We start from the raw sequence: 27,160 nt of genomic DNA, 5'->3' as shown, positions 1-27,160 counted from the left end.
GATTTAATCTGTGAGGCACATGAACTAAAATTCCTTCTAGAAATGTTCAGCTTTTGACAAAATAACAATTAAAATCTATCCAAAGACTACATCACACTGATGACGGGGGAGATTTAAATGATGAGTGTCTAGTATTAGATTCATTCTGTAATCTTCACATCTATTTTGGCAGGGCAAAGAAAGTTATAAAATTCATGCCTATCGAGGTGCTGACACATCGCACAATATCAGAAGGCTTCATGAAGCGTTTTAAACGGAATGTATGTAGCTACTTGGATTGGATTGTTCACCATGGTAGCTATAAAACTCAGGACCAGATGTAGCTTTAATCAGGGTATGTACAGTCATTAAAATTATGATTGGAATAAAAAGAATATGCTAGCAAAACCATACTGTGAAGCAATAATCTAAATCAAAGTTTTGAAAATGAATGAGTGATAACTTTGTTACAGCTACTGAGCTATTTAACTTTATTGTGCATAGTCATGAGCCTCTTATGTCATTCTGGATTATAGTTTAATTAACGTTTTAAGTTCTGCTATCCACAGAACTTAGAAATTGAGGGATGAGTCTTTTAAAAGGAATGGCATGGTTGCTTTGGAATTGTTTTATTGCTTCACACTAGCTGTCGATGTAATATTCCTTCCATTCATGTTGTCCTAGGAGTTTAATTACAGGCACAAGAATCTGATATACCAGATCTGATACATGGTTACAATGATTCCCGTGATCATAACATTTTGTGAAGTTTTCAAGTTCTGCCCACGTCTTGCCCTCAATGATTACTAAAGTAAGAAAATATGTCATTAGTTTATAACACGTGTTCTTTTAGTTCAGGATACGCAGCTCAGGACTAGGCTACTTTCCGTATCTGCTGGGGAAGTTCACAGACTTTTTGAGATAGAGGACTAGGCTAGCTTTTCTCCTGGAAATGGATGCAGGCTACTGCCTTAATATCAAAGTAATAGTTTTGTAATAACTTCAATAATTAGCATTAAGTTGATTAAAAAGACTGAAACTATAGAACAAGTATTTTTTGGTTTTGAGATTTTCTAAGTTGGCAGATGAATAAGATCTCACTGTAGAAGGGATCTCCATTTCATGCCAATATAACACTTTGTGTCCTTTGTTATGTTCTAGAATCCATCAGAACTCAAAGTCTGATCAAACGATACCTCAGCGTAAATTAATATATCAATATTTTTCGTTTTCAGGTAATATTAGCGTACTTTTCACACTCTTCATGTTCAGTATTTCCATTTCTTTATTTTTTTCAACTGTTGCTTGTGTATGATCTTTTTTGTTGTTGGTTGGGGTTGGTTGGTTTGTTAGCTTTTCCTTCCCCCTCACTGGGAAGTGTTTCCAGGCAATTCTTTTCATTTTTATCCTGACCAGGGATTGCCATGTCTCACTCTTCCCTATTTCTGAACAAATTATTGCTCCAATAGCAAAAAAGAGTGTGTGCCAAAGGTGAATACTACCTGTTTCAGCCCAGATTCCTTAAAGAATGTTTCCTCTGGGTTCTTTCTCTTCTTATTGATTTTCCAGTATTATATTGTATTTTGTACAGTATTATTCAGATTTTTTCCTCGTTTAATTTTGCAACCAAACACTCTGCAAACAAGAGGCTTAACTATGAGCCCCTGGGATGCTGTAGAGCAAATTAAATATATATTAGGCTATTGCATTAGTAGATTATGATCTTTTCCCTCCTCCACTTAGATTTCTTTAATCAAATTGACCTGTCAAATTAATAAATATTAATAAATTTGTTGCTGCTTATTGCTGTAGGGCAATGAAAACATTTACAAGGGCTGAGGCTATCCATTTTTCAAGAGTGATTACATTTATTTAAAAAAAAACAGAGTATGAGCAACTAGGGTTTTCATTAGTTCACCTGAAAAACTGAAGAATTATTTCAGTGGAAGGGGCGTCAGCAGATCATCTCCTGTTCATTTCTCTCCTGTGTTTTATGTGGTGGAGATATTATTTTCCCTAAAGCATTTCCAGGGTATGAGTAGTAAAAATATTTCTGAGAGCTGTGATCATGATTATGCAGCCACTCTGGATAATTTCTTATATTATTTAATTTTAGGTATAGTAGAAGTGGCAAATCGGCATGTATTGATCTCTAAAAAGTATTTTTCTGGAAACTTTGTTTTAGGGGAAAGGTAGGAAGCTCCTGAGAAGGATTAGCAAGCCTCTAACATATACAAAATGCGATGGATTAGATCATAAGGATAATAAATATATTTTGGGTTATATAGTTTATGGGATAATAATTGTACTTTTAATGAGAATGCTACTCAGTTAAGAAGTTGCTTGTGGGGAGCAATCTATCTGCCTCGCTGTCAGGTGGCTGCATCGGTTTGGGGGAGTATTTTTTAATCTGTTATTCAACTTTATTATTCCCAATGGAAATTTCAAATCAATCTCTTGCCATTAATCTTCCCCTGTTAATCTCCTGAATTAGAAGAAAGAATCAAACATTAGTAAAATAAAAATAAATTCAGGTTACCTTATTTGCTATCCTAGTCTATCTTGGCGGAAGAGTGCAGTCCTTGGACTGTTGTTTTTATAACATTGGCAGGGCTTAGACACTGCTGGCCTGGGTGTACTTAGAGATCACACAGAGAGAATTTAATCAGTTGCTGAAGAACTGAATGTATTTCCTTGCTTCAATTCTGTCTATCAGCATATAAATCTGGTTTTATGTCCTCTGATATTTCTTCTCTGTAGATATATACTAATAAGAAAATAAGTCTAGAAAGGGCTCATTTTATCTTTGTTATCTTTTTTGTCTGTTGATAAACACATGGGGTTTTTCATGTTTCTTGATCTGATCTTCAGAATGAGAACAGAATAACCTTGCTTGCTTTCTGATAAGCTTTTAGGAAGGCATCCCTTTTCCTACTGATTTTTTTTCTTTTATCTACATCATACCTACTGGAGTTTGGATATTTTTGCCTTGACATAATTCCGCTTTTATGGATTCCACTTTTTAGTTTCTAACATTTTTGTCATCCTTCTGTGACTAATTCTTCTAATTAGACCCAGGTTTTGCTCACTTAAGCAAGCTTGCACAAAGAGAAAAAGGACTTGTGGCATCAAACAAAAGGTGCTAAATAATCCTCTTGTCTCTTACTCAAACTGCCATCCTCTGTTATTAGTACCATTGCAAATATAATGTCTTTTCTCACCAAGTTGGTACTACATGGCTAGGAAACTAGAAAAAGGGAAGAGGCTTTACTAACATAGTATATAACCTTCCACAAGTAAAATAACTGCACATTTTTGCCTGGTTTTGTCCTTTATTAATTGTACAAAGGATCTCCTGTATAAATTAGCATTTCTGAGGATCATCTCCAAAAGAAATCTGCTTGCTTTATAAAGAACTGTGGAGGAATGTCAGAGAAAAGATTAGAGGAGTTCCTCTGTGGGAGGTAGTTTGCATACTAATACATCTTTCTCTTTGTAGTTTGTTTTCCTTTTTTTTTTTTTTTTTTAATCATTTGCCATCTTCAGGAGGAAGACTTACACGTAAGTGTAAGTTTCTAAAAGACTAGGCTAAGTGGCAGCAAGGACTATAAATCTCAATTTTTCTGTGCTACAGCCCCATTTTCCAATGACAACAGGGCAATTGTGGCTTCTACATAGCTCATGTACCTGCGCTGTGCCCCATAAGACAGTGGTGCCCCTGCCAGCCCTTGCAGTTACAGGGTTGGGTATACAGATCCATGATACCGTTCTGTTTGATCTCCATCAGTAGTCTGGTGTGTGATTTTGAGTAAATGACTCCAGCATTCTGTAGCTGTTGGTGCTTTCATCCATTGTCTTATTTCTCTGTTCAGGTATGAACATATTCGTGATAAGCTGAATGTTATCAGACTTGATCCAGAGGGAGCAGTCATTACAGATGTGGATCACAGTTGCTGTGTTACGCTACTTAGACTAGTTGTTTTTCCTGCTCCCGTTAAAATCTCTCTTACTTCAATGAATTAGCCTGGCTCAAAGGAAAAAATAGAGACGTTTCCCCAATATATCAAATTATTTGTCATTCTTTCTAGTATTGGAGCCCTATACTTGCCTGACCAGACACTTCAGGATGATGAGAGCACCCACTGAAGCACATTGCTAGCTGAGTGTGAGAAAAAGAGGTTAATTGTCTCCTGTCTTCTCACACTTCACATCAGGAGGTTTACTCAATGCTTATCTTTGAAAACTTTAATACAAAGGTAGGTTCAGCTTTTTTTCAAATCTGGAAACTTGGCTGACCTTTCAGAGACCATTTATAAGCATTCAGTTCATGAAATGGTTAATGTCGTACACCAACAATCTGCTGAATGTAATGTTTCTAGGTTTCTCTTTGGACTGCAGATACGAGGATGTGGAGGTGAGATATTAAGAGCCTCGACAAAGCTGCCTGCCTTTTTTAACAGTCTTGTAGAGAATGTTTGGTTTGGGTTTGTGACCTTCAGGAACAAAAACAGAATAAAGTTTGTTTCCACTGTATATAAAGAAAGGAATTGCATGATTATTATTTTTTAGACACTGATTCTCTGTTACAGTCTCAAACCTTGCTGTCTTGTTGGTGTGGCTGTGCTAGCAGCTGTGGACAGGAGGCTGTAGCTTTTCTTAGCCTCTGAGCTCTTTTGTGCAGAGGTCTGGATGAGACACGTTATAGTAGATAAATTCCTGTCTAATTTTTCTTTGCTTTGCCTCTGTAGACTGATGCAGAAATGGAGTTCATGTAGACCAGCCTTTTTGTTAGTTGCAAGGACCCATGGGAAACTATGTCAATCTTTGTAAAGAAGTGCCATCTACAGCCTATCTTAGGCAAACTGTTTCCTGATAATTAAGGTTAGTAAATAAGTCTTTTATTTTCCTCTGAAATACACAGCAGGGAAGGTTGCAGCTAATGGGAATTTTGGATGCTCAGCAGCTTCCAGGGTTAATTTTTTCTCTGTTGGATTTAAAGCTAACATTTCACAGTCCTGTAGGACAAACTGAAGAATGTTTGTTGGGAGAGATGCCTAAACTATCAGAGGACACGACTATTTTATAAGAGAATAGGTGCTCAAACAATAGTGATATTTTTATTTTATTCTTATAAGCTATCACACTTTATTATAGCTTCTTAGATTTTGGTGCTTTTTATTAGCCACGATTACCAAAGGGTAGTTTACCTAAGAAAAATTCTTTGCCAATGAACAGAGAACCAGACCTCAATTTCAGCTCCCAAGGAAATAACCACTGCAAGATGGTCAGACCTGCTGTGCTTTCTGTGTACTGTACTGCTTGTTCTACTCTGCGTAACTTCAGGGTAACATTTTACTCCCAAAGGGCAGCCTAATCAGCTGTAAATGGATAATGATTCCCTAGTATCAAGCAGACAATAGGACTTTCAGGTATACTTAGAGCCCAGAAGTATGCCTGGCACCTGTGTCTCTTGTTCTAAATGTCCTGGATTTTTCTTTGGGGAAGCTTCCTTGTTAAGAGCTTGAAGATCTTTCTATAATCAGAGTGTTCCACATCTTTGTGACCATTTATTTTGCTTAGCTTGATTCTGAAGTCAGAGGAACAAATAAAGGGAGAGCAGACCCAAGCTCTGGTGAACTTTGAACTTACTTGAATGTGAAGCTGATTAGCTACAATAGAGAGAACCACCACCACCGTCTAAACATTCTGGAATTCAGCACAGTAAGCTCCTGGATCTCAGTCCTGTGGTGCACATGCATCTTTACCTGTATCCTTGTGAGAGATGTAAACAGCTTCAAGTTGTATCCTTCCCAGAAGTGCAGGGCTGTTGCTCCACTGAATAATGCTGCTGAGTTGACAGATGACACAGAAGATGTCCCAGCTCTGGACCCCTGGGTTTTCCCCAGGTATCAGGTCACTCACTCCTCCTCACAGATAATTGCTTACCATAATCGTCTAAAAGAACTACATCTTCCATGACTAGATTTACAGGTACAACCACTTAAAAAAAAAAAAAAAAAAAAGTATTCACACAGTGAGGTAAATATGTGGGTTTATTGCAGCCAAGCCACTCCTTTCCATGCTCATTCCTTCTCAGACATCTGCTCGTGGATGTTAAAACCCTGAGCACCTTTGGCAGGGGAACTGAACTCTGAAATCTGCAGCACCCGTAACAGAGGAGCAATATTTGGGAAGAATTTGTTTCCCAAGGAAAAGCAGCAGCTTCAACTTGTGTCCCATGGGAGACAAGTGAATCTGAAGTTATATATTATATAAGACGTAGGGGATGACAGCAGTTTATCATTAACCTGAACTCTGCAAGAAGCACATAAGGAGATAAAGAAGAAGAAAGCCAGAGAAACAGCCAGGATGGAACCCAACATAAGGATCAACAATCCTGCAGACATCTCTGTTATTGTCATCTATTTTGTGGTAGTCCTGGCAGTGGGACTATGGGTAGGTTGGGGGTTTATTTTATTTTGTTTTGTTTTATTATTTTATTTTATATTATATTATTTTATTTAATGAGCAGGTAGTTTGCAGTGTCTTGGGAAAATGGCTTAGTAAATGAAAATGTATAATTGTATGAAGATTTTGGTGCTCAATTGAGATAATTAATAAGTGTATGGTGGGGGAAATGTGATTGTTTACTGGAGAGTGGATGGTGAGCTGCGGAGGCATCCGTTTAGGTGGATGAATGGAACTAGTGGGGAAGGTGGAGTAATGAAGTTTGTGTGGGAAGGAGCAGAGAGATCTGCTCAGTGAGGCTCAGGCCAGCTGGGGTCCCTGTTAGAAAGCAGGTGGGAGGTGAATGGATGGGGTTTGGCATTGGGGCTCCAGTGGGAACTGGGGGTGTAAGGTGATGCTGTGGGAAATGGTGAGAAGAGGGAGTTGCAGGGAGAAGAACGGAGGTGAAGTCACTGTGTGGGGAGGCAGTGTGGGGGTGCAACAGGAGCACTGCAGGACACCTACCCCCCCCACCCCCCACCCCCGGGGCTCTAGATCACTCTGCAAAGGAGTGAGGTGCTCAGGATTGTAGGTGCCGCTTATGGGCTGTATTATCGTGGCTTTTTTTTGCCAGCAGGACCTTGGCTCCAGGCTGCAGTGCCATTGAAACGATGAGGAGGGAACAGTTTCGGGGGTGGCAGGTGCTGGCAATGACTCTGTTCATGGCCCGAGCAGAGCGGAGCCTCTTGCCCTCTGCCCGGCAATCCTGACTGCACTGAGGGCTGCCAGGGAAACTCCTGCCTCATCTGCAACCCAAGTGCAGTGCTTTCACGGCTAATGGGGCAAGGCAGATACCATTCTGTTGGTGTAACCTCAGTGCTGAAGGGTTTGAAGATAATAGGCCAATACTGTGAGCTACAAAGCTGTAAACAGTGGAATGTCACTCAATTTTGGTTTCCTTAGGGCAAGCTCTCCTGGTCACCTGAACACCTGACCATTAACGAGCGGATGGGAGGCATTGTCCCTCAGTAATCCTCTCCTTGCCAGGAGCATCCCAGGGGTCCATTTCGAAGGCAGAGAAGTTGGCTGCAAAACAAACCTTCCTTTCTAGCAGCCTGGCAATGTTTTGAAGAGTACCAAAAAGTTAGGGTGGACACAAAGTGGACACAACCTTTTCTTTACCTCTTCATCACAGTAGTAGATGCCAAAACCATAAGAAAAACTCTGGAGCCCCCAGTATACCTGAGCACCTTGCTGTCCTGCGGGAAGGAGCTGGGTCCTTGCCAGGGAGGTCTGGCTGGTGCTGCTGTTGAACTTTGCATTAACCATCTGTGACAAAAAGGAGCTGATTTGTGGCTTGTCAGGCTATTGTCTGCTGAGTAATTCCTGGAACCATTTCTTTACAGCACCAGTGTTGTCTTTATTGGACAAATACTCAGTTGCTGTGTGTAGTTAAGTGTAAGTTACTTCCTTTCTTCTGCATCAGAAGAAAAGATCTGGATAATTTTCCTGAGTCTTCTTACTTTATTTGCCTGTTCAAAGTCCACCAGAGGAGACAATGGGAATCCAATATTTGGATCAGGGTCATTAACGGAAATTGGACAAAGCTTCCTTCTGAAGCCCATCCCTTAAAAAATACAAAACGAGTACCTAAAAAGGAAATTTTAGTTGGCTTCTTTTTTTTGAACTTGAGAGAAGTGGGTACAATGCTGATATCACAACAAGAAAATAGATTTTTGTAGGTATTTTCTGGGGTTGGATAATATTGAATAAAAAAGCTGCACACTTTCTGTTAATGAAGTTGCAACTTACAGTCTTTTTTGATGCCTGAAGTCAAAGACATTGCACACCTGATGTGTTCATATGAGCTTTTGTTTGAGTGATCATTTTTAGTTAAATTTTATTTTAATATTTTGCACTGTAATGAAAGGTGAAGCTATGAAGTGTGAATGGTTAATGTAGACCTAGATGCAAGAATCATTATTCAGTTGTATTATTTTCTTCATCATAAACTTTTTCTTTTTAACCACTCTGTTTTTATTTCTTCCACTTTACTCTCCTCATACATATTATCGCTTAATTCTAGCTGTTTGTTTTTAGTCTGGGTTTATCTTGCCTGTTATACTTAAAATATGATTCAATCTAGCTTGCTTGCTTGCTTTTCTCCAGGCTATGTACTCAACCAACCGTGGGACAGTAGGTGGATTCTTCCTGGCTGGACGAAGCATGGTTTGGTGGCCGGTGAGTGCTATATATATTGTGTGTGTATATAAAACATACATATGTGTGTGTGCATCCACTTCCATATGACTGTATCTAGTCCTTAAATATTAAGTATCCCTACAATGCTGTTGAGACTGTGATGGCTATGTTGTGTAGGCACAGTTCGAACTCTTTCTCTAGCCATGGTGGCGCAGGGCAAACTGCACAACAAAAGCCACCTGACAGGCAGGGAAAAGTGTTGGGGAAGTTGTCCCTGTTGAGCTCTGAGCTGTCTTCATTATGAGACCAACTTATCTGAACTTAGGTACATTGGTCATGTCAGTGTAGACAAATCCAGTGCTTTGCTTTTCAGCCCACTTTAAAACTTTTCAATAGTTTGAATTTTTTACTTTCACTGCACTCAAACAAGCTGGCTCGTTTTGAGATCATCGCAGAGAAGAGTTAATTTACTGAACTTTTTCCTCATATTGCTCTGTTGTTTCCACTTTTAGTAGCAAGTTCTGGTCTGTACAAGGATAAAATCCTGAAAATATTATGATAAGTTATTGGTAAAATGTAGTTTACATTTTTTTAAAGATTATCTGTGACTTATATTGTTTGTCTTCTGTGGATCTGTGTTCTCTTCCAAGGTGGAGAAAAGGAGTCACAGACACAAAACGTGTTCATAGCTATCCATCAGGCCTTTGGCAGAAATGATATTAGAAACAATTATCTATTTCTTCCAGATCATAGATTCTATTTAGTGTGACTTCTTGGAAAAGCAGGAGACTTAATCAAACCTGCATTTTCTGTGTTACTTGAGTTGTACATGCTTCCCTGTGCCTGAATGGAAATCCTCAACATTCCTGACCTTGCATTCAGTCTCCAAAAATGTTTTTACACCTAATTAAGACTTTTGATTCAAGATTCCACCCACATGGATTCAGCTACAGGATCAGGGAGAGTGACAGTAAGTATTTGTTGTCTAAAAAGGTAGGAATTTTCTTGAAGTAAGATGCAGAAATACCTACATATCTTTCAGTCTTCTTGTGCTTCAGGGAGCCTGCTCTCTGCCTTCAGAAGGCATTGGGACTGCCTCTTTAATGACATAGAAAGATTAAATGCCAATGACAGTAAAAGGTTTCTTCGTTTGGTATAGTAGATCTAAGAAAATTCAGGTTCCATTGGAAGACTGAGGAAAGAGAAAGTTTCCAAGTTATTTTAGGATAAATCCCATCATTCTAGGGGGAGAGATTACTTTGCTTAACTGTCACTTTGATCAGTGGGCTGGTTTTAACCTTGTGCAATTCTGTATGCCTGTCAGGGGTGAATATGAATACCCTTTTGTGCAGATGCAAATGAAGGTGGAAGCAGCAAGGCAGGAAAGACTCACTGTAAAAAACTTCTGTCTTGCTTTGGTGCCACTGAGAACTCCTAATGCTTTCCCTGAACCCCTGGGAAGATTAGCTAACTCCAAGTTCTCTGCCAACACTAACCCGACAGATTCAGCAAGCTCCCGTCCTCCAGCGGGAAGACAAAAGGGATGACCCAACATCGCAGTGGTTGCTGGTAGGGTCATCCTTCCTTCCCAAACACTGCAAGCTCAGCATGGATGAAGTGCTAGTTGTCAGTGGAGTTGTAGACCACCCCTTCAATACTTCCCTTTGGAATGTCAGGAGTGTCTTCCTGCACCATAAAAACAAACCCTTCTTGCTATTCATCCTGGTATCACACAAAATAAACAAATGAGAAGCACTCAAACCACAAACTAAATACCATGTCAGCAGCACCACCTTGGAAAGTTTGTCTTGGATAACAAGAGATTCCAAAACACCTATTCCCCACAGTTCAGCAGGTAGATAGGATGTCCATCACCTGGTGCAAACTGGGCTGAAATGACTAGGAAACCAATGAAAGTATAGAAAGTTCAGTCCAAGATGTGATCTTGGTTCTGCAACAGCTAATGCTGTGTGGGTTTTTTTACTTTTCCTGTGCTTTGACTAGTCTTTTGTGCCACATCAGGACTAACCTGGTGTAGTTCTGGAAAGCTCTGATACATAATATCTGATAACATCCTCATAGTGAGCTCAGGAAGTGTGGCCAGTGAGGCGGATTGGGAACTGGCTGCATGACAGGGCTCAGAGGGCTGTGATCAGTGGCACAGCCTAGCTGGGGGCGTGTAGCTGAAGTACTCTGGGGTCACTTCTGGGTCCAGTCTTGTTCAGCTTACTCATCAGTGGCGTGAAGGGACAGAGTATACTCTCAGCAGGTTTGCGGATGTGATTTCCACAGTCTGCACGTAAGACGCAGGGTGGGGGAAGTTTTTTTCTATGCGAACTCTTTATTTATGAGATTTCTTCCCTGCTATTTCAGCATAGTGACCCTTGCCCTATAATTGCTTTCTGGAACAGAGAAAAATGAAACATAAACCCACCTAGAACACAAAACCCTTCCACAAACTTGTTATAAACTTAATTCCCTTAAACTGTGTTTGTCAGTGCTTGTGATATGTTCTACACAGGGCAGCCGTAAGTGGCTTTTCTGAGAGCACAAGGGAAAAGGCTCATTAGCAGTGTGACGGGATCTCTTACTGACAAGCCTGGGAAAGGGATTCTGTTCACTTAAACGATGGAGTAGCTGTGGTTTATTAGACTAGAGCAGACCCTGGTAATCAAGGGCTGGCGGTTAGTTCCACTTTTGATAGGGTTTGGTTTTTTTGGTTTTTTGGTTTTTGTTTTTTTTTTTTATAGTGTTTGTCAGTCACTTTGCCTGATTGTGATTCAGTTTCACTGTGTATAAAGTAGAGGCAACACAGTTCTCCTGGGCCAGGCTCCGAGTGTCGGCTGCAGCAGGATCCATGAACGTCGCTTCGTGTTTTGCAGAACCAAGCCCATGGTTAGGCTTTTTTGACTCTTCTGGTGAGGTAATAGGTCACTTCGGTGTTTGTTCACTGAAATCACTGCTCTTATGCAGTAGATGAGCCAATTCAGTAGTGACAGTAGTTAATTAGGGATCAAGGTATATAATTACATTCTCACTATTGCCAGAAATTGAAATCCGTCATTGGTTAATCCTAATGGTATGAAATGCTGTGCCCTTTCCACACTCTTTTTACAGGAACTGAGAGAAGAATCTTCAAGAAACTGGTTTTGGTCTCTTGGGCTTTGAAGGAAATGTCTTCAGGGAAGACACATATGGCTCTTTAAATACTCATAACTAGCTCTGCTCTTTCCAAAAAGACACAAAGAAGCTTGAGGGAAGTGACGGATTTGTAACAGTAGGTCTTGCAAACCAACTTTAGCTTCTTTTGTTAGCTGGACCAGTTAGGTTCAGCCAAATGCTTTCTACCGTGGAAATGAAGTATCTGTTCCCAGAGAAGAGTCAGTTTTGATAACAGCCACTCTTACAGGATTAACAGGGTTTCATGCACGATTGAAAAAAACAACCCTTCAATTTTGAAGCTTTCCTGCTTTTGAATTTTGTTCTTCAGGTTCTGTAGTTTTGCAGACAGAGCTGTCTGCACAAAAGTATGGGTTACCTCATGTACCTCAGTGCCTGAGGCATAAACGCTAATAGGACAAAGTATCTGCTGGGCATCTGAAATCCGGCTGTCATGGTTAGAAAGATTTACTGAGCAGCAAGTAGGAAACATGCAGAGTCAAGGACACACTACGCTTTAAACAGAAATGTAACTCAGCTTGTTTGTTGTCACGTGTTGATCTTTGTAAGACAGGTAAGAATTAAGGAAAAAAAACCCAACATATTTTTGCTTCGGTTCTGCATGGCTTATTTTCATACCCGTCAGAACTGACCACTGGCATGCCTCCTCTGACCTCTCCATCCAGTTAAGTTTTTCATATTCTCAGAATTCTCCCCACTTGCTGAATCTGATGCTGCTAGGAGGAGCCAGGAAAGACAACTCTGGTATGAATAAGATTTGTTATTTCCTTTTTTGTTGGGTAAAGTGGAATAAAACATTAAATTATTTTGTCAAGTTCCATGCAAAGAATAGTGTGAAGTTTTCAGAGTAAAAAGAATAATAAAGTAATCAAAGCAAAGTGCTGGTAGAAAAGGAAAAGTTCAGTGAAACAGATTTCTGTAGAATCCGTCAGAATTTTCCAGCTGGCTGGGAGGTGGTGTTTCTGCCTCACAGGACAAAGGTGGAAAGGTATCAGATCAGCCTGCTTGCAACTGGGCTGTTCCAACTTCAGAAGTCAGAGATATATTTGATGTGTTTGTATGTCCATCTTTCTTGCTTAGTGAATTGGGAAGTACATAAATGTTTAATTTGGCAAGAATGCAATACATAGAGTTTGCAGAGTAATTTTGAAAGCAGAATAAAAACCTACACGTTTTTCTTTAGGTGTCAGAGCCTTGGAAGGGTGGCAGTAATGTTCCATTATAAGCAGCACACCGATTTTTCCAAAGTTTTATAAGAGTGATCCCAAAAAACTGAGGTAGGAAAAAATGATGGCCTTCCATCAACGTACAGTCACATGTTGCAGGGAAGAGTTGTGAGTTAAAGAAAAGCATGGACACTGTCAAGGAGCAGTTCTCAAAGAAGGGAATGAGAAATTTGTCGAGGGAAGAGCAGTTTAGGAAGCAACTTCTGCAGGTGACCCCTGGGAGGAGAGACACCTCACAACCTCATGCTGATCTCTGTAAAGGGGCTAAAAGGCCATAGGCAGGGCATGGTTGGGATCAGGAAAAGGGTTTGATGCCAAGCTAACACTTTCAAACAGGAAAGCGGACATTAGGGGTGTAGGATACGTATTAGCAGGTCCTGGGAGGGAGAAAAGCTGTAAGCTGTGAAGCCTGCACGCTGTCGCTGCAGTGGTCACTGGTTTGTAAAGTACATTGTATATGATTTGGAACAGCGAGTGCTGGGATGTCAGTGCATCCTCAAGTTAATGAAAAGAGCAAGGTGAAATGGTTAATGAATAACTTGGAAAAAACAGAGTGATCATCATCTATCTGCAGTGTGGTGGTACTTTTCCTGAACAGAGTACTTTTGTTAAAACCTGACCTCTTAAAAGATTTTAAGAGAGTTAATGTTCCACCTTTGCCTCAGGTTAGTTCAGTTGTTTGTCCTCTCTTTCCCTCTTAACAGCTTTTGTTCCTTTCAATCAACTTTCTTCTTTGCTTTTCCTCCCAGATCTGTTTTTAAAATCAGCTCATGAACACATTCGCTGAGAAGTTAACACTTCTAGAAAATTGTTTCCTTCTGTCATCACCACCACCCCATCCTGGGTTCAGCACAGCGTTCTTTAGGGCACACATAGGTGTACTGCAGCATCTACCCATGGTAAATAGAGCAGTTCCAGTAATCAGCCTTTATATACACAATTTATAACACAAATACCACAGCAGTAAGTACTTCAGCAGGAAAGCTTGGGCCCAGAGCTCACCTGCCTTCTTCCTTCATCCTCAAAGTACTGCCGTGGCAGGTTGGAAATTTGTCTTTCCCCTCTGGCATCAGCAGCTAACAGAGTGCAAGTATGTTTGGTAAACGTTCCTCCGGCTTTAACCACACTGCAGTTTTCAGAGTAATATGTGTTTTCCCAGCTATGAAGCCATGTTCTACCTTTCCATGTGTACATAACATTAAACCCCATTTTTAAAATTGCATCCATTACTATAATGTGCTGATCTTACAGCTCTGCTGCACTGGGTGTTTGTAGGGATTCAGAGAAGAAAATCTAGAAAGTGAAGGTGGTACCTGCATTCACACTGCTTTGTCCTTGCGCTGGCCCTAAATATGTGGTAATTTTGTGTTGTTTTGGTTTGGGTTTGTATTTTTCTTGCCATACAAGTGTGCTCTGCGAAAAGTTGGGAACACAGGATTGTCAATGAATGCTACAGTATGTCCCGGGGTTTTAGGCAAGGAGCTAAAGCTTGCTATAGCTGTCAGTTCTTCATTAGCTGCTTTTGTTACTTGGATCTGCTTGCAGCACATTTTAAGCTTTTGAAACGGGAGAGGGAACACATCAAATAAAATCAGAGATTGATGTGGTTAATCTTTTCTGGTGATTGCATTTCTAGTAACCTAGATTTAAGTTTAATTATTCATCTCCAAGGGAAAGCACTGGACAACAGTGCTCATGCTTGCTATAAATGGTATTTGTTTCTTCATGATCATTGCTGGGAAAACACCGTTACTGTCACAGAGAGGTTAGAAGAAAAAGTTTTCATTCTTACCAGTGATCTCTCTGGCTTATTTGCTAATGCTTGTTGCAACATTTATAATTCCTGTACAAATATCGGTCATATGACAAACTGGTTACGCTTCTGTAGGGCCCAACTGACTTCTAGAAATGTGTAATAAAAGAAAAAAATATTTTAAAAAATCCAGAACTGAGTGAACTTAGAGATGTATGTGTCCTGTCACAGCAAAAGAACAGTCTGCAAAGACTAGAAGAAATCAGGAGATGAAACTGAGCAAAGGAGAAAAGAAATAATGGAATCCTCTGATGAATTTGTTTGTATGTTGCGTATAAAAAATGGGGGAGGAAAATCTATTTTGTGATTAGACATTAGGTTTGTGAGTTAAAGAGCATGGTTGCTGTTCCTGGCTGTGGCATAGCTCTATAGAATAAATCTGATCTGCAGAAGTGGGTCTCTGTGATGAAATCCCTTTTGCCCTCCCGAATCTCAGCCAGTTGTCCCTGTGCTCTCAGAAAGATTGACTCAGTTTTTACTGCTACTCACTGCCGTGACTGCAGACCTGAAAATTTGTAACTGTTCCCTTTATGTACATTTTAGGACCCTAAAAATCTCCCAGTGAATTGCAGACAAGGAATATTTCTCCCTTTTGTAAGGGGACTCTGAGCATATTCCAGCCACCTGTACTTGGGAACTAAATAAGGAGAATGTGCCAGCTGCAGGTCCTAGGTTCATATGTCTAAAACCCCATTTTTCAGCACCTTGAGATCTTTCAACACAAGAGGTCTGCCTCAAATGAGAGCATTACAGGCTGGTCACAGAGGTTCTTTTGCCTACTTTCTATATGCTTTGATTTTTAACCATTTGCTTTTCTTCTTTGTAGAAAAAAATAAAAGAAAAATTAAAAATGTTCGCTCACATTGCTTCATCTCGGAACATCCAGCTCACATCTTTGCTTGCAATACCCAATCCAACCTTTTTCATGCTTGAGTTCTCACCCTGCGTCCTTTAACATCTGACCTTGTAAATTATCACTAGGCATTTCTGCTGCCTTTAATGGTTTTATTTTGAGGAAATGAAGCTCATACCTTTTCTGTCATCTTTTCTGTTGTCTGAGCTATTTGATAAAGGATTAGATCCTTTGGCACATCTCTCTTATGTGAACAGCTCCTGCTTGTCTGTAATCCAACATAAACCTTTCATTTTTTTAAAAATGTCTCCCTGTTCATCAATTCCTATGTTCTCCACACTGTTCTGTTTGTACGTTCAGTGCAATATTTGGGGGTATTAGACACCCAGCACTTCTGAAATATAACTCCTTGATTTCCTGTTGTTTGTATCTAACAGAAGCACTTTCTCAACAGGTATTTCTGCCGTGCAGCTTACAGAATTTAATTCAGTAATAAAATATCTTTTGAATAAAAGTGAAATCAAGTAAAAGGTCTGTACAGCTCTCACCGATGATACATTTAGTTCAAAAGACTGTGGAATATGAAGTAGGGAGGGCCACTTTGACAAGTGGGTATGCACTAACTGTTTCCTCCTTGAGCAAGACAGATCACAGTCATCTTCCCTAATGGTTTGGACGTCATCCAAATGTCAGTTAGCCAAGTTTTGCAAATATTTTAAAATCTATATTGGTGTAATAAACTGACTCAATTGGAAGAAGATCTACTATGCAACATCCTATCCTTTCTCATTGTTGTAGATGTAATGGCTGGAGTCTCAGGTTTGAGGGGGAGCAATAAGAGGGAGTCCTGAAAGTTGTCAGGGAAGTTGGTTGTCAATCATTCTTATCTTATGATGATAGATAGGCATGAGTTCAAATTGCCAAATGAACATGATTTTTTCAAGTTGCTATGAACAGGGCCTGAGCACCAAATATTGTTCTTTCTGTTTCCAGATTGGTGCTTCTCTGTTTGCCAGTAACATTGGCAGTGGACATTTTGTGGGAATAGCAGGAACAGCAGCAGCTGGAGGAATTGCCATTGGAGGATATGAATGGAATGTAAGTGGCATGCATTTAAGTGAATATATTTATGTCATCAAAATTATCTACAGAGATTAATCAAAATAACACTGCCTAATAATTTAGGACTGTTAAAGTTTGTGCTTGGCAACACCTGTTTTCTGTACAGACAAGTAAGTGCCAACACAATCCACTATTTAGCTCATCTTCCTTGCTCCTTGTCCAAGACACTTGGGAGCACATGACCTGCTTCTGTTGGATGAAGCTTTTTAGAGAGCACTTGAACCAAATAACCTGATGTATTCTCTGTGTACATCTCTTTTGAATACTTTTAAGGTATTTATAAAGAGCACTTTCAGACTGCAGGAATTTGGGAAGAATTTATCAGTTAATTTTGTAATCGATAGTATTTTTTACAGCATTTTGCTGTGTAGGAATTGTTGAAGGGGCTTTGGTTTCTTCACAGGCTATAAGAAACTTTGGGCATCCTTCACAACCACCTGCATTCCAAATAACTTTTCTTCTTTACTTTCTCCTTCCTCTAATTATGCGTGTTTTGCTTATGGTTGAAGTATAGGGTAGAGATACCCAAGCTGACTTTAAATGAACTACTTGAAGTACCAGAAGTAGTGTTAACTGCAACAGCATGGAGTTTCACGTGAGCTAAAACAGTCCATTTCCTTGTATTCTCAGGCTCTGTGGGTGTGGGTAGTAATGCCCTTGTTCTGCTGAATTCACCTTCATGGAAGGGATTATACCACGACACAAAGGACTTAATGAGCATACATAGGTCAATAGTTTCTCTACATTCAATTTTGCTCAGTGAAAGAAGCATACCAGCCTGAGGGATTTGGCTTTTTTCTATAGCAAGTGCATGGTTGCTACAGATAGTCGAGTATTCATATGATATACATATTTAAGGAGAAGGATAAAGGCTAAAATGAATTCTATGAGACATGCATAATTAATCTGTCATTTTTCTCTATTTGATTACACTAGTCCTGTAACAAACCTGATTGCCCTTCTCTTTATACTAAAACTAAGTAAAACAAAATAGAACGATCACTGCTTGAAATTTCATGGTATTCAAATCTCTAGGACCCATATCCTTCTTCAGCCGTATCCACCTCTAACACTTCATCTCCTGAGACCTTGTTTGTGGACTAATATCAATACACAGGGTACAACAATTGTTGTTTAGGAAGAAGCAATGATGCATCTGTGTGTTTGAGCAGATATACTATATAGTTCATTAGTTATGACATAGAGGGACTAGTGTACAGGTTAATAGACATGGTGGAAATATTGCTCTTGGCTGTATAATCTGACTCTCCTCTTGAAAGAAATACTAACTTTGACTGTTATCATCCTTGTGTTCACTATTATTCCACTGAAATAATTTCTAAGTTGTATTAGTATGACAGCAGAAGCTGGCCCAGTATTTCTTGTCCATCTTTATGGTTTTGATCTAAGGGCAGAACTAAAAAGGTAACAGTTAGGACAGCCCTCTAAGTCCTGCCAACAGAATGAATTCAGAGTGCAGCTCTGAGAGCAGGTTTTTGTTCTGTGTTTGTCAATTTAAATTTGTACAACTCTGTATCAGACAGCATTTCCTAGCCATTGTAAGTCAGAAAACTGTGACGCTGCAATACACTAAGATCTATAGTTTGCAAAATACACATGGTAACACACATTATACTATGGAATGGTAATGTTGAAATACAAAATATTTTACAAAATGCATGAGGCACATCCTGTACAGAATGTGAGATTGTTGTAAAACATGGCCATCTCACAGAGACACAGGGCAGAAGGCAGTCAATGATCAAAATCATCAGAAGTGCTACTCTCCCCAGTACTTTGCAGATGTCACAGCATACCGTTACAGCGTGCCTGATTCTGAGTGGGAAAGCATCCTGCATTAGTGGCTCTGGGAGCAAGATGTTAGCAAATAGGTCTCAGGCAGCAAACCTCACCTTCCTTAATATTTCCCAGAAATTATAGTCTTTTGGGCTGGTTGCATTTTAACCATTATTAAAGCAGGCTCCCTGAGCTTGCCCTGGACAGGGCTAGGATAGCCTGGTGCTGCTGCTGGAGTGGTGCTGTGATACTAGAGGGCAAGTCTGTGAGCAGAAATCAATTGTCTTTCCAGAAAATGTATTATCATGTGTGCTTCTCTGGGATGTGTAGCATGAGATCCAGGCTGTATAAGACCTGACACGAGTTTTTGGCCAAGATTTCATTCCCAAATTTTCAACTGTAAATCAAAGGACAGAGCAGTCCCTCCTCCCTCGTCACCCCTACAGTACCCAGGTTTATGTGATTTCAGTGTTCTCTAGTTGCTGTTGGGTTTGATAAATGCTCTGTGGGGGTGCTGTCTAGAGGAGGCTAACTCAGCTGATCTTGTCTTGGCTGCAGGCTCTGATATTTGTGGTTGTTCTAGGATGGCTGTTTGTGCCCATCTACATCAAAGCTGGGGTAAGTCAAAACAGTATGTGATGCTTTTCTTTGCTGCTCATGTTTGTGGACCAGGTCTTGAATATTGCAAAGCCATTGTGAATGGCACGAGATCAAGTGTGCTAGAATTGTACTATATGATGTCTGTATGTATTTGACAAGTGAGGGTTCTTTGTTCTGAGACCTGTGATGAGAAGTGCTTGGTACTCTCTCCTTGTTCTCCTTTGATTCCTGGAGCTGCTCTTCCTTGTAACTGTGTTTGCATCTTCCCTCCCTTTGTCTCCACTCATACAGTATCTGAGTAGCAAAAAATCTTCCTCTAATTTGCTTTGTATCTGTTCCCCATTACCTGAAACCTTATCTACCCCCACTGCAGGTGGTGACAATGCCAGAGTATCTGAAGAAGCGTTTTGGTGGGAAACGGATTCAGGTCTACCTGTCAGTCCTTTCTCTGATCCTGTATGTTTTCACAAAGATCTCAGTAAGTAACACTTTTACAGTATTTCTTCCATCCTACCTTGAAGTAAAGAAAACAATTTCCCATTTACAGTATTGCTCACACAGTTGGTCAATTTATGCTGATTTGGAGCCCTTGGTTGAATTAAGCACTGTAAAAATATGATGTTGTGTTTTCTTCATTCTGTCTAGTGAGATTGTGTATCCAGATCTGTTCTGCAATCTCTGTTCTGCAATCCAAGTTTTTTCCTTCCTAGTGATGCCTCTTGATGCTTGCTGTGCTGTACTTTCTCCTTTTTTTTTTTTTTTTTTTTTAATAGTTTTTAAGGTTTACTTCTACTTATGCTTTCCTTTAGAACAAGTCAGAGTGGAGGGAAACTGTATTGCATTACAGTCTATTATCTTCGGGATCCGTGAAACGTGTAGCAGCAATTTTTGTTCCCAAACTTCATATGTATCTCTTGAGCATCCTCTGGTGAACAAGCCCTCGGTAATAGTAGATGAGGGAAAAGAGGAAGAGACTATGGAGAAAAGGAGAATAATAGGTATTAAAAAATAAGGGAGTGGGGAAATGCAAAGGAGAGAAATTACAACAGCTGAGCTGAAAGAAAAGAAGTGGAGAGATTCTTTGAATGGGCAAGTGGTTGGTATAAAGTTTAAGGTGCTATGAAGTTAATGTTTATTAAGTAAGTGGTTGTGTTGCTGTGAAGTAGTGAAGGCAGCTGGTGTTTTCCATATATCTTCAAACTACCAAGCCTCTAAAGAAGTCCACAGTTCAGGCATACCTCAATCTGTTGTTTTGCAGAAGTTGCCATGGCAAATTACTCTTTGCCCTCTGAATGGGAGCTGAGTGATAATAGTGCAATTTAAGCTAAAAGATTGGCCTTTTGCTCTCATTCTCACATCTTCACGATAACTGATCCTTAGGAAGGTTATAAATTAAACAGGTTGGTACTGTGGAGCTGGCCTCAGAGTTGGATTTCCATGTGTTTCAAAAGGATTAGTTAATTTGCTGCCATTGTGCTTAACTACTATAACCAGAAATCCCAGGTGTGGGCAGCTCTAGCAGCTGAGAAACTCTTCTAGTCAGATGACTCACAGTTCTGTCCTGCAACACATATTTATAATGAGCCCATCAAGGTGTTACACAGGTTCTGAATTTACTACCTGTCTTTTATTTCCAGCCTCTGTCATGTCTAAGGATCTGGTCATGGGATTCCACCCCATTTCAGTTGGAGTGTCTTGCTTCCAGGCAAGACAGGTTCTCCTTATAAGCTTCCACTGGGGTGATGCGGCTGAAACACGCTCTTCTGCTCTTGTGGCCCTGTCTTACCAGGGAGCAGGGAGCAAAGCAATAGTCAAGAGAGCCATACAGCAGCAGATTACCTGAATCCCACTCTACCAGTGGCCCATCCCAGCTTCCCATCAACCCGATTATTCCAGATGTGTGTGGGAAATTGCCGTGGAGCTCATGTCTCTGTGCCATGCAGGGGAAAAAATCTGGCGCACAATTTCCTCTAACCATTTCCTTTGTTTCCCCCATCTGCCCAGAACAACTCTGACTGTGCTGTCCCATGTAGAAATCTGGCTCAGATTTCTGTAGTGTAAAACAATGTCTTCTGCGTTGTTGTCTTAGGCCACCGTATTCAGCAGGGCAGGATTTGCCCAGGTCTGATTTACTTGCCGTATCTTATTCAGAATAGGCAGAACAGTCAGAGTCATTGGAGGTTTCAGGTACTGTTGGAGGATGTCAGAGTAGGTTTTTCTATACCATGATATGCAGCACCATGCCCAAATTGTCTCCAGATGAACCAGCTCCTGAGGCAGAAAGGGAAGGCCTGTTCCTTCCTGGATGGTAGGTAACTTCTTTGTGCTGTGTGGACATATGCATGCTGTGTGAAGCTAGCACAGGTCTCTCTTCCTAGAGGCACTTTGTGTATCCAGACATGCCCATGTGTTGACAATTCATGCCACAGCCAGCTTGGAGATTTGCATTTTACTTCCTTGACTGCTGCCTTTGCAAACTCTGTCTTGTGATCTTTGGCGTACTGAGATTTGATATAGAAGGATGGGTTTCTGCCCTGCCCTTAACGGGCAGTCACGCCTAGCAGTTTGATTGGCAGTGATACTTACTGCCACTTATCCTTGTGGAAGAGTGGCATTTTGTTTCTTGGGTGGTGATTTCATGTGCTGCTTCCTTGATACGTTAAAATGTTATCTAATGCTGTTAATACTATAATTATTACAGTGTTTTCTAATGAACAATATAATATGTCAGGTCTTGTAACTCCCGGCGTGCTCTTTCTGGCCCAGTGCCCACCATGATGTGATGCTCAGATTCCCTTTGTACACCTCTGTACAAGGTTGTTACCATTTCTCTTCTCCTGCCCATTTTCTGTGTATTTTTTGACTTCTTACCTTGTTTTGTGGTGAATCAACCACTTGCCAGACAAGGCCATGCTGCAAGGTGTTGATCTTTGGGATCAGGACACAGGTGGGTTTTGAGCCCGAAGGATTTCTGTTGCACAGGTGTATGCGCTTCCTAAGCATGCACTGCTTTGTAACGCCCATAGCAGCTTTCTTGGGCTCGCTAGCCACTGGTGTTGCTGATATTGGTCATTGTACCGAAGAAAATGGCCTAGTAAAAATAAAAGCCTGAGGGAGAGTAATTGACTAAATTATGACAAGACAAAAAGGAATTAAGACCCGAGTGCCTTTGAGGAAATCAGAAATTGTAAACTGGAGTGTCTAAATGAGTTACATAATTTTCTTTACATTCGTTGTACATAATTTCAGTAGTAAATGTATGGGCATAAACTTACTGGGCGAAGAGGAGGGAGAAGGACAACCTGCTTTTAGGACTGCGTGGTGTAGGGGTAAAGAGCATGGGCCACTGCCCTGACTCCCACGTTAACGTTGCAGCTGGATTCACTCAATTGGAACATGTTCTGCCAGTTGTTCCTGCATGTTCTGTACATGGCTTGGACAGATACATTGCAATGCAAAGATTTAGTCTATTCAGAGATAAGACAGAGATTAATTAGTGTCCATAAAAGAATATAAATGGAGAAACAAGGAAATACTGAAAGGCAATAATCTAATCAGAAAGGAGGAGCAGTGAAGTTTGAAGGTAAAAGCAATCTGAAGAAGCTGATAGATTGCTCAGGATGCTAAATAATTTATATGTTTCTTTCTGGGGTTCTTTTTAGGACTGTTAATATTTAATGATAGGTAGGCCAAACTAAAGCCAAGAACAACAAAAGATAGATCTGGGACATAAACTGATCAGTGGTGTGAAAAGATAGGAAAAAAATATTATCATAGACAAAAGTGACAAAGGATGTGGTCTAACAGCCACTGGGGATAAGAGCTGGAAGTCCTGGCTCCCAGTTCCAAACTAAAACCTGTAAGAAATCAAATCATCTCAAGCTGCCTCAGTGGAGGAGTTTTGGGAGTGGCACCTCTGTTGTGATTCACGCTCTGCTTCAGGTTTTTTTCTTCTCGTCAGGGCAGTAGGGTCAGAGGACCTTTTCCTGCAGAGGTCTGTACCTTTTCCTCATTCTCTAGAGTGAACTAAGGGTGAGATCATACCCTGGAGTCTCGGTTTCAGTGTCTCTGGAATGAAGAGGGGTTCTTCATCCAGCATCTCCCAGCTAGCCAGGCTGCAGAACTGCTATTAGTACACCTGCCCTGCCTTACTTCAGCCTAGCCGTGGGCAAAAGTGATGCGAGTGCCTGTTGGTGATCTCAGGCTCTGGCTGTCCTGCAGCCTGACCTGTGGACCCTCCTGCTCCTCCAGCCAGCTGCAGCCTAGCAGCTGCCCTGCAGTAACTGTGTGTGCAAGCTTTACCTCAGGGCATAGGCAGTGTTGTTTATGTCTCTCAGACTCTGCATATGGGCTGTTCCTGCAGCATTTCGCAGCTCCTGAGTTTGCTGAACACCACTAGGACTTGTACTGTTAAATGAGGATGGAACTCCCTGTATAGAGCCCTTGTATAGGTGGTGTGGTATCCAGAAAGGAGGTATGCAGGTGGGCTTGGAGATGAGCTCCTGAACTAGATGCTCAGGAGCAAGGATAGGTACAGATGCAAACCTCTAATTAAAGCACAATTCACAGTAATGCATTACAAGTGCACTGGGGCAGATTATTCTGATTGCAAACTTGGATAACTAACACTGATGGAAATTAGCTCTAAATCAGGAACTGATTTAATACGATTAAAATCCCAGAGCGTTACACTGAAATCTGAACAATTCCTCTCTTATGCAAGAGCTAAAGGTTTCCTTCTGCTAGCCAGCTAATGTAAATTATTCTGACAGGAGCTTAAAAGTAGAGATAATATAGGATGTTTGCCTTTAATCACCCTTTGTCCTGAACCAGCAAGACTAGCAATACTACACGTATACAAGAGTGAAGAAAAAGTAAGAGATTTATAGAGTAGCATTAAATGAAGAAACTGTTCTGCGTCTTGGAGCCGTCACAGAGTCCATCCCTGCACACAGAAGGAAGTGTAACTTGAGTTTTAGTTATTTTGTTATTAAGCTGTTTTTCAGTATGTAAGCTCAAAGTAGTGAGGTGACTCTGTGTCTATCTAAAACAATCCATTGAAAATGACCTGGAAATTCTTTGAGTAGTTACAATTCTTGTATTGAAAGCACCACAGCACTGAGAGGAAACTGGCTGTTGTGCTAAAATGGCCTCTATTTTGCTATTTTGGTCTCAATTTTTTTTGTGTGTGTGTGTGTGCAGTACTGTAAGGGGTGGAGTTGTGTATTTCAGTACCTTCATCATGAATGTGTAATATGCCGTCATAATGAATTTAAACATTGCTTAATCTATCATTTTTTCTTTTATAGGCAGACATATTCTCTGGAGCTGTATTTATACAGCTGGCCATAGGGCTGAATCTTTATGTGGCCATAATCATCCTGCTTGCTATTACTGCTCTTTACACCATCACGGGTGAGTCTGCAGAGCAGTCTGATACGTCAAAAAAGTTGGGGGAGCCAGAAAAAAGAGAAGAGGGGAGGTGGGTAAGAAGGGAGAAATGAAAACCTGAAAGGGGAAATATTTACAATGGTCTTTCTTTGAAAGAGAGAGGTGGTGAGAAAAGTAAAAAAAAAAAAAGTATTTCCACTGAGGCATTTGCAGGGGGGCTAACCTATTTGTCTTGACTTTTCTTTGCCATTAGGTGGCCTTGCAGCTGTGATTTACACTGACACCTTACAAACATTTATCATGGTAGTGGGATCCTTTATTCTCATGGGATTTGGTAAGTAAATCAGATGAATTAAACTGGAATGTTCAACCACAAATCCCACAGTGGCTATGGAATTGGATCCTGCAGTGTGCAACTCTGTTTTCTTAACCAGCAGGTTTTTGGTTCATATACCTGTTTATCAGGGAAGAAAATAGACATGTTGCCAAAGAATAGGCATATTGCCAAACCTTTTAGTCACTCCATCTCCAAAGCACTGTTGAATATGTTTCATAATGTGTAGCATCCCATGACAGAATAGGACTTGTGATGGCTAATGAGGTAAAAGCAGAATTGTTTGTAGGTGATGATGATACTCTTAAGAAGTTCAGAGAGTATCTTGTTTTAAGAAGATCATGATTTCATAGATATTCAGATGTTAATGCATGAAAATTTCTGATTCAAAGTGAAGAGCTATTGGTCACATGGCATGGTTTTCCCTTGTTTCTAGCTGCTAGCTTGTGTTAAATCAACCCTAACACATTAGCATTTTAAGTAAAGCTTGTAGTTGATCTGTGGATGCCATTATATTGCTGGACAAAAGATACAAACTGAATGCTTATGAATAGGACAACGTGTGTGTCCAGAAGACCATATGCATTTTACAACGGAAATCATGCTGTGAAACAGGATTAATAGGAAAGGATCATAAGAAAGAATGTAGCGATAAGATTCCATGAATCTGTAGTGTCTTTGTTATCCTTCCCGTTCCTCAGCGCTTGGTTTTCCTCTAGCTAGCTCTTTCACTGAAATTAAATGATTCCACCATTGTTACAACCGAAATAACTCCAGACTGACCTGACCTGGTAAGACCCTGCCTTAGGTTCTCCCTAGGTTAACAATATGTGGAAATAATGTATCTTCATCTCACTTCTTGGCAAGGCATGTAAAAGAGATGTTGAGACAGGGGAGCCTAAACCAACATTTGTGAGTTGAACAGAAACCTAAAAATAAAGGTCACTTCGGCACTTAGAGTGGGTGGATACTTACAAAACACTGTGTACTGTTTTCTGGAAATGTTGATATATACTGGCTAAGGGTTTTTTACATCCATACTAAGGAGGTTTTTCTTCTCACTTTCTTTAGCTCTATTTGAGATTTCAGTATTAAATATTTTATTACTACTTTTACTTTCTATTTTTCAGCATTTGTTGAAGTAGGGGGGTATGATGCTTTCATGAAGAAGTACATGGAATCAATTCCATCCAATATCTCCTATGGGAATATTACAATTAATTCAGAATGCTACACTCCTCGGCAGGATGCCTTTCACATCTTCCGAGATGCCGTCACTGGAGATTTGCCATGGCCAGGGCTCGTCTTTGGTTTGAGCATCATTGCTTTGTGGTACTGGTGCACCGATCAGGTAGGGTGGAAGCCACATGCCTTGGAAATGCCAAACACAAAACTCTGCAGTCTAGTGTGATCTAGGGGTGCTCTTCCCCCACTGTAATTCAAAGCTGGGTCACAAAAATGGCAGTTATTTCAGGAACGGTCAGTAACTTCTCAGTTTCTGGTTTCTAAACCCCTTTCACATATAAGAAAATGGAACGGATGTTCTTTCAGTTCTTCTTATACACTGTGCCCAGCAGATACTGGGTATAATTCCTGTATGTGACCATGTGTAAAAAGACAGAGAGGCTGTAATGTGAACATTTACTTAGGAAACCATGCATCACATGATACTTGATAGACTGGCTCTAGGTATTATTCCCCATTCCGTAATAGTTTGTTTCATATTTGTGCGGCTTTCATCTTCGCATGCACAGTCTTGGGAGGATGTTCTTTATGTGATGGGTCTTGCAGTCTGGAGACTCTTCCCCAGTCCTCCTTCCTGCTCCCTAAAATCTACCATCCAGTTTCCCTGAGAGGTCACACTGACAGGAGTAGAGGAAAGTGTGCTCCTGTCACTGCGGCATGTGAATGTGTCCAACCTCTAGCAAGTGATCTACCTGCATGCTGAATTGTGAGAAAGATAATCTTCACAATTAGTAAACAAATTAACAAAAGCCCCAATGTAATTGAATCTATTCCTCAGGTAAATATTTTATTCCTTTTTGGCTTTTTACTCTGTCTACTTTAAGAACATCTTGTGACAAAAAGTCTTACCTTTTAAACATCCACTGGATAAATATTTTCCTTGGCTTATTTCAAATATATCCTTTGTTTTTCATGTAGTTGTTATTTTTCCTAGTGACAGAAATGGTAAATAGGGTTTTTCACTATCACAG

The 27,160-nt window shown here is 40.4% G+C and overlaps 1 protein-coding gene across 1 annotated transcript in view; it reads left to right on the top strand.

Moving 5' to 3' along the window:
* SLC5A1 (solute carrier family 5 member 1) overlaps positions 1-27,160 on the top strand; it is a 62,300-nt gene that overhangs the window by 28,268 nt on the left and 6,872 nt on the right. Inside the window, exons 2-9 of the mRNA XM_080392234.1 lie at positions 4,068-6,435; positions 8,596-8,667; positions 16,694-16,798; positions 19,178-19,237; positions 19,593-19,697; positions 24,529-24,634; positions 24,864-24,944; positions 26,075-26,295. Coding sequence (XP_080248360.1) covers positions 6,349-6,435; positions 8,596-8,667; positions 16,694-16,798; positions 19,178-19,237; positions 19,593-19,697; positions 24,529-24,634; positions 24,864-24,944; positions 26,075-26,295 — 837 coding nt within the window. The 5' untranslated portion in view covers positions 4,068-6,348. The remainder of the gene's footprint in view (positions 1-4,067; positions 6,436-8,595; positions 8,668-16,693; positions 16,799-19,177; positions 19,238-19,592; positions 19,698-24,528; positions 24,635-24,863; positions 24,945-26,074; positions 26,296-27,160) is intronic.

The sequence above is a fragment of the Falco punctatus genome (genome assembly GCF_963210335.1).
Source record: "Falco punctatus genome assembly, chromosome: 1".
Taxonomy (NCBI): Eukaryota; Metazoa; Chordata; class Aves; order Falconiformes; family Falconidae; genus Falco; species Falco punctatus.
The sequence above is the reverse complement of the archived record's forward strand: the minus strand, read 5'-3'. Positions and strand labels throughout refer to the sequence as shown.